General features: G+C 41.4%; 1 protein-coding gene across 3 annotated transcripts in view; it reads left to right on the top strand.

Moving 5' to 3' along the window:
- Positions 1-12,118, top strand: part of tsnare1 (T-SNARE Domain Containing 1) — a 242,440-nt gene that overhangs the window by 129,169 nt on the left and 101,153 nt on the right. For all 3 annotated transcript variants that reach the window (XR_004898681.1, XR_004898680.1, XM_031322750.2), the window contains exon 10: positions 6,057-6,139. Coding sequence is in view for 1 of the 3 variants with exons in the window: in XM_031322750.2 (XP_031178610.1) it covers positions 6,057-6,139 (83 nt within the window). In the remaining 2 variants the exon portion in view is untranslated. The remainder of the gene's footprint in view (positions 1-6,056; positions 6,140-12,118) is intronic.

Genomic DNA, 12,118 nt, shown 5'->3' with positions numbered 1-12,118 from the left:
TAATACTGTATCTGAAGTCTCTTTTATATAGACCTTAGTGGTCCCCTAATACTGTATCTGAAGTCTCTTTCCCGGAATTCAGCCTTGGTGCAGAATTACAGCCACTAGAGCCAGTCCCACAATGAGCTTTACTTAGGATGTGCCATTTCTGTGTCTGTAGCTTTAAATGCTATTGAGGAGGAGAGAGGGGGGGGCAAGGTGGAGGGTGGGGGTGTGGCCTTGACCAACTGCCACTTTGCTTGTTTGCAAGCCATGATGTCTCTCTCTTTCTCATGGGCGGGCCAAATTCTCTGGGCGGGCAAAGCAGAGAAAGGGGAGGTAACCTTCCTCCTTATGACCTCATAAGGAGGAAGATTCCAGATCGGCCCATCTGAGCTTTCATTTTCTCAAAGGCAGAGCAGGATACCCAGGGCTCGGTTTACACCTATTGCCATTTCTAGCCACTGGGGCACCCTAGGCAGGCTGGGGGAACTCATATTAATGTTAAAAAACCTCATAAAGAGAAATTTTCATGCCATGGGACCTTTAACATAGAGAATAAAGAAAACGTTGAATCAAAGACTAAGGGAACTACTACTGAGAATTGAATGAGATGAAATGTTGTGCACTTAAACACATTCCACCCTTTCTCCCTCACACTCGGTTCTTTCTTCTAGTTGTGAATTCTGCTACATCTCGTGCTTGTACAGCATAATCAGACACGCATGAACTGCACTGAGTTTTTCAGCCATTTTGTCATTTGCATGTGAACGAAATGGCGTTTGGACATGGGTAGAGAAACACAGTGTGCTCCCACCCAAATGGGTGAACGTGGAGATAGAAGACGACTCTGTGGAAGACTGCAGAGTTCATGGCATTATACCACAGCAGAAGTCCAATCTGATCATTACAGAGCCATGTGATAATGGACCTTACCCCTATTAAAAGAGATGCGCTGAAATTGCCTTTGGTCTTTTTTGAAGGGTTTCTTGCTGTAGTGGCGGATATGAATAATATGTGATTGTGCTGTGGAGGCGTTTGTAGCAAAAGCAGCAGGTAATACAAAGAAATGAATAGGCTCAAGAAGGAAGGATTTGTGCTTTTATGGCCTCTCATGCTGGCTAAGGGCACACTTTATTAAAGCCTGAGTCGAGATAGGCAATCAATAAGGTTGGCTCAGCAGGCAGACACAAACTCTGACATACTAAACAAAAGAGGTGTTAAAAACATATTAATTTGTACATTTCAAGAGTGCATTCTTTTTGTTTTACAGGGTGAGTAACATTCTGGGATTGGATGGGGGCTTATTCCTATTGGATATTACAATGTACTACAGATCTGGTACTTTACTGTATTTATTTTGGTATTTGTAATGTTTGAATGAATTTGTCCAAAATGTGGCACTGAAAATCTTATAGCGTCCTAAAAGGGTTTCTTCCCTTTGGGGCTTGAATTAATCAAAATCAGACCCATACATACAATTATGAGGATGAGAAATCATTGTTACAACATTGACAGTGTGGACTTAAGGTGTCACTAGAGTAAAGCTCATGGAGGGAATGGGTTCATCCTCTTGAGAACATGAATTTTCTCAGAACGCATTTTACTAATGCGCTGTTGAAATAACAATGAAATGCTGCGTTATTGACTTTAGACCAGGTTTTTGTTGGTCAATGGTTCGAACACTTTCCGCTGCCTCAAGATAGCAATACGCCAAGAATGCACCTGAACACACCTCCCTGTAAGACCAGCACGCCCATGGGCGCACAGATGGGCGCAGGTGGATTTTCTATTTAAACAACGTGGGCGCTGGACGGGAAATTGACAACTGCGTCGGTCTTAAACTAGCAAAGACACTGCGAGTTCAAGATAGGGCCCTAGGAATCATCATCTGGGGACCATTAATATCCACAGAAATTCGAGCCCAAAAAAATGTTTTTGGAATTAAAGCTTCCTTTAGTAGTCAGCTTATAATTGAACAGATGTGCTGCTAATGTTCTTAAAGTCTGGGTAAAGCAAAATTAGTGATTTTTTTCTAAATACATTGTACATGTCAGAAAATACTACTACTGTGTACTTCTTAATTGTGGAGTTAGACCGTTGAACAATTTTTCACCATTTCTAAGTCTAGGATTTTTTGGGCGGCCTTCATTAACATAACGCTTTCCCTACTATATAGAAACGATGTTACTACTAACGTTAGAGTGCATAACATCAGTGTTGTTTCCTTCAACCCGTGTGTGAGCAGCGAGAGTTTGATACGTTCCTCAAGCTCTCTTATACCCTGGAAGTCCAGAGTTCTCACGAGAGCACAATTTGAATTTGCTCAGCGAGTCACTTTGGCATTCAGTAATGATGCTCATTAACTATGCCCTTGTGCTGAGCTGCACCAATCACATCGGTGTATCTGATATAGGCGGGCCAGAGGTGAGCTAAACAGATGACGACAGCGCTGCAACGTCAAAGTCATTAGTAAACATTGCAAGATGGCTACTGATGAACACCAGTTGTTTGAAACGGCTTTGGCAGCTACAATGAACAAGTTAGATTTGGCTTTTTATCTAAAAGAGGAACAGAAGACGGCACTTGAATCGCTCCTTTGCAAGAAGGACGTTTTTGCTGTTTTGCTGACCGGATACGGCAAGAGAGTGAGCATCAAAAAGCGACACTCAAGTGCCTTTGGCGTTTGTTATTGATGCAAAAAGTCTGCTTTAGCGTCATATTTAGACGCGCTTGGTTGGGACTCATGGCGTCACTTTTTGATGCTATGGGTCGGGACATTTAACTGACATGCGGCACAAGAACCGGACAGTTAGGTTTAGGAAAATATTGTGGGTGGGGTTACAAATGTCGGTTCAGTGACACGTGGGACAAGTACAGGACATGAACCCCGGTTTTCCCCCCCCCCCCCCCCCCCCCAAACAACCTCCTTACGTGGATTTTGGGTCTTCCATACTACTCTCTACCATTGTCTCTCTTAATACTACGTCATCTTATAGTGCCACGGTCGTGCTGTTGCTCTGCCCGGTGCGTTCCATACAGACGCTAAAGGAAGGTTTTTGCGTCAGTATCTGACGCTGACAGACACTGACCAAGCGTCAATATTTTATGAGTTGGGGTTGATCTGGACATGTATTGCTCCGCCTTCTTCAACTCATCAAAAGAGTAAGTGCGTTTAGTCAATCAGCACAATTCATTCACCTAACCTCCTGCTCTTGTTCAGTTCAAAAGGGAATTCTCAACACGCTCAAGTGGTGCAGTAATTATCAGAGGCCATTACAACATGAAACACTGAGTCTTTACCCACATCTCTGAACTGGTGTTTCACTCTCACAACACCAAAACAATCAATAGCACTCTCACTGTTATAGGCCAGTTGTAAATATATGTGGGTAATTATGTGGTGATACCAAATATTTTGGACCATCCAGTTCATTAAACATGTTCTGTCTCATCCCATTAACTTCTGTATATTGACAGCCTTTAAAAGAGGCCCTGCTGTTGTACCAGTGTTAACTATTAGACCTGCAGTCCTTGGTAACACTGAGAGCTGGTGGGCTGTCACATAATATGCTGTCGAGGCTGTGTGCATTGTAACAATATAACAAAAGTCAGACCTTCCATTAAGCTCATAGGCAAAGATTTCGGGGGGGGGGATGCAGGGAATATGTCAATATTTAGAAACGTTAGATTTGTGATTTCATGTCTTTTATGTAGATTTAAACTTTGGAGCTTCTGGCTTCAACAAGGTCTCATTCTCTAACAGATTTGTTGTTGTGATGTTTTAGGAAAAGAAGGAGAATAATAATTTCCTTTACTTAAATAAATACATTTGAATCATATATTGTTGCATAAAATTCACCAGAATGCAGGAAATGAAGTGTTTGACGCTCAACATTTTATCGGGGCGGACCCCAGACCCTCCGGTTATAATGTGCCCCCCCCAAATGTTGAAACTAAACCTACGTCCTTGATTAAGCTTAAGATGACTCAGCAAGTTGTGACACAAAAAGACAAATGACAAACAAATATTAATGTAAAGCTAACGAAGGTATGTGCAGTTGTCAGGTTAATGTCTGGTAGTTTTGAGGATGTCACTTAATATCCGATTACCAATATCAAGAGCCACGTTCTAGCCAAGAGCAAGAACTTTTTAAAAGGTCACAGTCTGTTAATTTATTATAAGGGGACTAATTATTCTAAAAAATACAGTATGATATTACACAAACACCAGAAAAGTATCCCTGTCTGATTGCTCAAAACAAAATTTGGTCTTTTGAGGGGGATTTTGACCATTTAAACATGCATTACATCTTCATTTTTAATCAACACATTAATCAACATTACCATAAATGTGCCAGTGTTAGCCAGATGTCTAATTTTCAACTGTTTGGCCAACTCCTTTGCAAGACATTAGTATGAGTTATAATTTACAAACAGAAGACAACAACAGGCCATGAAGACAGATGACACACAAATGTATACTAGTTAATACTTGTTTGTCAAGAAATTCTAACAGCAGTCATCTGGGCTTGGAGGCTACACATGTACAACTCCAGAAACATAGAGTTAGAAAAATATGAGTGGTTATTTGGCAGGAGGTGTCCAATCAAAGACACAATTGAGTTGCATTATAGGAAGTGTAGGTTTTTGGAGCTTGACTAATACTAGAGACTAAAAGTCAGGATATCTGGGCCTCTGCTGCTTTGATTTAGCCATTTCTCTATAGAATGCAATAAAGTACTAAATCACTGGAACACCTGGAAGGATCATGGGAAACTTACCTTTCAATGCTTGTGCGCATACATTTAAGTGTCGGTAGTGCCTGCCAACCCACAAACTGTGAAATAAGACAACCCAGTTAGTTTTGTGTGGGCTGTTAGTTGAGAAAAACAAAACATGGGATTTAGATTTGGCTCCCCTTCCTATGTCACATTAGCCTGGCTCCGCCCTCCTACTTACTTCCGCTCAATTTTCATTTCCCTTCAGTACTCCGTCTGGGTTTGTGGTATATTCTTAGGTTTTCTCCGGTCAAATATTTGGCGGTCCAATCAGTGAACAGAGGGAGTGGCTGAGAACGATGACGTTGAGGACGTGCACTAGAAAGATGTGAGCGAAGCCATTTGGTCCGTTGTGGCAGCAACGCTGCCGAATATCCAGAAGTTAAAGCCCGAGCAAGAACAATCTTTGCTGAGTTGTGTTGGTGGCCATGATGTTGTGGCCCTCCTCCCCACAGGGTTCGGGAAAAGTTTGATTTTCCAGCTCGCTCCGTTAGTGGTGAGGGAGTTGGCTAATGCTAACGCTAGCGATGCTAATGCTAAATATAAGCCGATAGTTGTTGTCGGTCTCCCCTCTTGTTGCACATGCGCATGACATACGTCACGACCAAACGTTAGCGATTGGTTATGGCAGATCCAGAGTGGCTCTGGGCAGATCCAATAGTTTTAAACTTCAACAGAGTACCCGCCTTCAAGGAAGTTAACACTTGTCAATGGAGAGAGGCCAGACTCTCTGTACAAATGAAATGTACTAAGTCTGGTAGGACCAGGCTAACGTCACATGCAGGTTCATTAGAATATCCCGCGCCCCATTTGAGTATCTCCACCCACTACTACCAACTACCTTTGCAAAGGTGCGCTATATTTTTCTCGCAAGCCGATCGGAGCAAACTGGGCTTTTTTTTGGGGGGGTGCTTAAAGAGACAGGCACTAAAACAGAGATGTTCAGGCAAGGGGTGAATACAGGTATATTCAGACAGACAGTATGATAAATAATGTGTTTTTTGAGCATTAAAGCATGTAAACATGTTCTAGTAGAAACCCAAATTACAAGTATGACCCTGAAAATGAGTATGATGATTCGATCAAACTGAACCAACAGTGAAAAAAGAAGTTTGGTGGAGTTTTTTTTGGAATACATACAATAGATGACAGTAGACTTTTGTGTTTATTTTACCAATAAATGAATGAATAAATAAGTGTGTGCCTTTTTGAAGTGTGTGATATAACACACCACCTGACCACATTGTTGGAATGAAATTGACCCATTAACAATCAATCTGCTCTTTGTTTCCTCAGACAGCATTGAAGATTACATCCAGACTACATCATCCAACGTTGAATCAGCCAATCAGGAGCTTGCAAAAGCCAACCAATACCAGGTACAGTGGACCGCCCCGTACTGCAGCGTGCTCCACGCTTTGCATTCCCTTTGATCTGTTTCCATTTTGTGTACTTGACTGAGCTTTTGCATTGTAATGCAGTCACAAGAAGCTTTGCTTGATCAGTCATGCAAAACAGGGACTTTGCTAACTAGATTACACAGCTTTATCACATCCCCCCACTAGCATAATAACAGAGATGATGTAATTTCAAGTCATACTTTACTAGCTTTTGCCGTCAGTTAAATTAATTGTTTGGAGAGACAAAAAACATGAAATACTAGCCTGAAGTCTTATAAAAACACAAAACCACATATGTAATTCCAATTCCATGAGCTAGTCTTACTTCTACTGAGATAATGGTTATACATTTGCAATTTTATCCTACAAGTGTATTGATTTAGAGAGGAAAATGCAATAATGGGAAACAACTGCAGCCAGAAATTAAATAGAATGTTTTTTTTTTCTATGTGGTTTTTGGGGTATAGCCAGAATTTCCACTTCACAGCACATATTAGAGAGACATCTTATGAGATGCCCAAGGGTCTGCTTTCGCTCTTTCGTTTCAAGAAAAAATATGTGTCCTTTGCCATTCTGTCAGGGACTATCTCAGTAGGCCAGAGCTCCGTGTGGCTCTGTGCTGTGTAGGCCCCTGGCTACGGTAAATAATGTATTGACTTAAGTGTCACCGGGTTAATAACGGATCTACCTTTTTTACATGGGTTACTTAGCTTCAGAGCTCTATCTGAACTCTACTTGCAATGGCTTTTAAAAGCCATAGAAAATGGAAATTTAGACTATCAGTAATATTTGTCTATTAAATAAAGTGGCAGTAAAAGGTAGACAGTCAGTTAGACAGTTCTGGAGTCAATTGTAATCTGATACCGAAATTAAATTTTTATTTAAATCACATCTATGGCCAGGGAGCAGTGGAATCAACTTAAATGTGTCTATATATATATATATATATATATATATATATATATATATATATGCATGCATTTGGATTTTCAACATCATTTCAGCAACTATTCAATATGAAAACTTTTTCTGGGCAGTTTCCACTCCTCCCCCCCCATCCCCCCATGCTGCTGTTCTACTAGTGAGCGAACAAATGAGCGGATGGCAACAGCTTTCACATTAATTGTCATTTCATTATCTCAAGGAGAGCTGAGCCGTGACCAAGCTCACGCTGAGCAATTTAGCTCTCCGCCAATCCAGATAGCCGCTGTCTTTGCAGAGGCAGAGCAGCTGAATGGAAGAAAAACAACAAAGGAGAAGACAGATAGACAGACAGACAGACAGACAGAATGATGTACCTGGGGAGAGGCAAGTCCGGATTATACACAATCCAATATGTCCAGTGTCCAGATTCTACACAGTCTAAGCGTCATCATCAACTGGATCATTCTTTTCTGTGCAGAACACTGTAAAAGTTACATACTTTACACCTTACATACAGGACATGTATAGAACAACACCATCAAAATATATCTCTGTGCATGACTGCAGTACATATAAATCATAAAATTATTTCCAAACTGAAGGACCAAGTTGCTTGTTCCAACAATTTATTAAAGTTCAGTGTGTAAATGGGAAATATTGTATGTTCAACAGGCATTGCTGTCAGTGCTTTCATAGCAACTGACACTTTGATTGCTTACAATGCACACATTTCGACTGTCTTGGCCGCTTCTACTTCATGCTGACATTTCAACTGCTTTTAGCACTTACACATCAACTGACAATACACTTTCATCTCTTAGTCTTTAACTGACATTTTCATTGCTCTCATTGCTTACTCTTCAACTAAACTTTGCCGTTTACATTGCTGTAGTGTACTTCGAATGCAGCTTTAACTGGTGGCAACTCTTATGGTATGTGTCCATATAGGCGTTTTTTCACAGAAGGGTTCACCCCGCTTCCCAGCATTGCACGCTATCGGGCTAGCCTCCAGCAGTTATCAGTTTCTCTTCACTGACCACTGACAAGCAAAGAAGACAGGCTACACCCTCCTACAATCGCTATGGCTGCACCTGATTGGACGAACGCTTCATGTGGGGCTGTCTGCTCCTGGATTTCAAAACGGACCATAATAGCGGCTCGTGTGGAATACGATCTCTTATTTTACAAAAATAGTTTCTGAAAACATTTTATGCAAGAATTAGGCTATGTAGTTGCAGAAACTGTCTTCATTTCAGATCTACAACAGTCAGTTAAAAAGATTTCATGAGTTTTTGAGAGGCGTTGAGCCGGGCCGGCCGATCCTCATTTGCATAAAGTTGCCTGGATTCAACTTTATGCAGATAAAGAGCGGGCGACTCAAAGCCCAGCTTTTCCAATGTCCCTGCAACGCTCACAGAATGCATTGCACGGCTGCTCCCATAGAAATGAATGGGAAGCGTGGAAATGACGCTTGGCAGTGGGCACGTACTATTACTTACTTTATTAATTAAAACTGAACAAAATTTAACTTTTGGAACTTCCACTTCAACTGAATTTTCATGTGCTTTCTGAATGAAACTGCTTTTACCTGTTACTTATTAACTGCTTGCATCTTTGACTGCTGCCAAACATGAACAATTAGATGTCAGTGCTCGGCTTGAAGCCTTCATTTTTAAGACTTCAAACCATATCAAGAGTTCTTGGTGTAGTTTTGGACTCAGACTTAAAGCTATAGTGCGTAGTTTCTGTCTCCCCCATGAGGAATTCTAAGTAATGACAACAAAACTGTCGGCGCGTCCACATGATACAAGCCTTCTGTGATCGCGCACCCTCACCCCCACCCCTCCTGCACACAGTTACTAGTAGCCAAGGAGGACATGGAGGATTAAAAAGACATGATGGACTCAGAAGACGTCATTATCTTCACTTGAGTTTCTGCGCGCAAAAGTCGCCGGACGCCACAATCTTCTGAACATAGTCATACTGAGAAATACAGAGAGAGTTGTGTGGAGCTGATAGTCTTAGCTTTGTAGCAACTCATTTGGCAATGGCTTGAATGTAACGGACATTTGTTAAAATCTAAAAGTTACGCACTAAAGCTTTAAATTTCAAAACCCACATCTACAGAATCGCAAAATCGTCCTACTACAAACTGTACTATCCTCAAAAATATAGCTAGACTTAAAGGACTCATGTCTCAACAAGTTCCTATGTCTTGCTTCTCAAAGCAACAAAACAACAAAAGTGCCGCTGTAGCACGGGGAGAGCAGGAATCAGCTGGAAAACACTCACAAAAACTCAGACACAGAGAGAGGATACCAGAGGACGGGGAAGCCCGTCTACAAACCAATCAATTACAAATATCAGGAGACGTGGCTCACGTATGTGATGATGACAGGACGTAGTTGTGTCATGTGTAGTTCTTTAGTACTCTTGCACAACTGCAGTATGAAACCAAAACTAACCAGATCAAATGTATTCAATTTAACCAAAACATGAACCTTGGTCCGGACCTCGGTTTGGATTTTCAGGTGTGAAAAGGCCCTAAGACATTTTAAACTCTTTAAACTTTCAGCACAAGAGATCACACGTGAATTTCCGTCCAAAAATGTTTTCTAGTGTTTTCCCCAAAATTCAGCTTGTCATATTTTCTACTGTCATCACATAATTTAAAGCATCGACCTGTGGGTTTGAACAATGCTAGTCCCATAGCTGAATTAATTTCAGCATCATAGGTGTTGTCTCTCTGTTAAAGATATTTGAAAACATTTTTTCAGTGGCAGTGATGCACATGAACAGCAGACAAATGTTTAAAAAATAGGTTTTATATTTTGATCAGACAGATCAGATATGTAGACTCTCTCTGATGCTGTTATGTCAAGACAAAATGATGCAGACCTCAGTGCCATATTGATTTTAAGTCAGCGCCAATCTGGATATAACTAGACTAGATGTGTGGAACCAGGGTGCAATTTGCCGGGGGGATGCGTGGGATTACCCCCTTTCTGGTCTACATATCCCTGCCTCTGCTGAATTATTTGTATCCCCGGTGGGGACAAAATGTATCCCCCCCTCAAAGTGATCAATGCTACTTCACCAATAGACCATATATTATACCTAACATATTAGTATTTTAAGCTAAGTAAAGCGCTGTAACGTGAACACAATAAATCCGAGCAGCAGTTGCTGGTTGTATTTAGCCACTACACTGTGAGCCGGCTACAGGCACCGCCAGATGACGGCCCTTTCAAGCACTGTGGTAGTGGAGTCAGAAAAAGTGAGCGTCATGAGGCAATGACAGTTAAGTTTAGGCACCAAAATGATTAGTTAAGTTTAGAACAAAGATCATGATTTGGATTAAAACACTTCCGAGGAACGAACCGAAAACCGAAAAAAATAAACAATCAATCAATCAAAACGAGCGTCCTGGGTGAAAGTATTTTGCAAAGTGAACTCCGCTCTCCGGCTTGAAAGTGCTGTGTTTTATATTGACAACACAGCGCTATGTATATTCCTGCATGTTTTTTTTTTTCACAAATCGCACCCTGTGTGAAACCCAGATCTGGTTCAGGCTTACTCAGGTGTTGGTTGTTTGAGGATTGGATCCGCCCTTAGACCTCTATATTAAAGAAAGAGATGGGAAACGTTGCAGCAAGTTTAACCACTGATGTAGCCTTGAATGCTCTCGATGCTGGTCTACATGCATCACTGCACATCACCAATGGTCAATTAAGTGCGGATGTCATTTTCTTCTCGTGTCCCGCCTTGTCTACTCAGTTTACACTGAAAATAAATTGAATCTATAATCCATTATCCGGGGGCAGATTACTCTCCTCCCGCTGCAAGTTTCTCTAGTTGGCGATGATGTTTTATCACCTCATCTGTGTTCAGTGGACCACAAACTTTGTGATTGTTGATTGCTGCACACGATGGTTTATAATTACCAAATAAAACACAGATGTTTTAGCAATTCAGTGAACAAAAGCTGTAGCCATTTCACTAGTAGATAAACAATTACAAAACGAAATAACTGAAGTCATTATTGATTTGATTTTGCGGGGGTGGGGGGCGGGCGTTCCATGCTGATGTCATTTTTAAAACTCATCCATCTTCGGAGCTGAAATTGATCTCCTAGTGAGCAACTACATCCTTCTGAGTCTGAAAAAAAATCAATGTAACAGTTTTCCTCCGGCTTAATTGAGGATAATATAGAGCGCTGGCTATTGTGACCATGAAAGGAACAAAGGAAGAAGGAGTGGGGTCAGGAAAATAAGACAAAAAACGAAGATGGCTTGTATCTGAATGGGTAGACAGATGATGGACCCATCCACATGCCTTTGTCAAATAAGATAATGAAAAAGAATAACCTAATCACAGTGTTAAACCTCTGACTGATCACTGCACTCGGCCACAGGGGATTGGCTAACGCTGACAGATTGCAAGGAAACTGGCTTACTGTTCAATCAGTCTTCCCCCAGTCCCTCTAGATTCTTTATGCTACTTTGAAGGATATGGAGTGGAAATAACAACATTTGAAGTTACCCAAGTTGATGTCAGTGACACTTGTCTGGCTCTACCCCCATCAGCCACAGCTGGACTGAGCATGTTGAAGAGGAAAGAGAAAAATGGACTGGAGAAATCTTATATTTAGCCACTTTTAATCAATAACCTTTGACTATATCAACGTTTAATTTACCAGATTGTTCCAGTGCCGCTGGATGTCCCTCATTTCAGCTCACTCCTCTTCTTTGTTTTGGCGTTCTAAACTCTGGTGGATTTGGAACTGCTCCTCAGATCTCTGCAGGGTAAATCCAGACAGCTAGCTAGACTATCTGTCCTATCTGAGTTTTCTATTGCACAACTAAAACTACTTTTGAACGTACACATGTTCCAACTTAGCGCCGCCCGTGATGATTGTGTTTGGTTTAAAGAAATGGCAATAAACCAGAGCACGATTTTCTCCCATCCTGGAATGTTGTGTGGACTAACCAGACCCTCCTCCACAGCGCTGTGGAGGACTTTCGCATGCAGAAT

Source organism: Sander lucioperca, chromosome 10 (assembly GCF_008315115.2).
Source record: "Sander lucioperca isolate FBNREF2018 chromosome 10, SLUC_FBN_1.2, whole genome shotgun sequence".
Taxonomy (NCBI): Eukaryota; Metazoa; Chordata; class Actinopteri; order Perciformes; family Percidae; genus Sander; species Sander lucioperca.
This window is presented reverse-complemented; position numbering and strand designations above follow the sequence as displayed.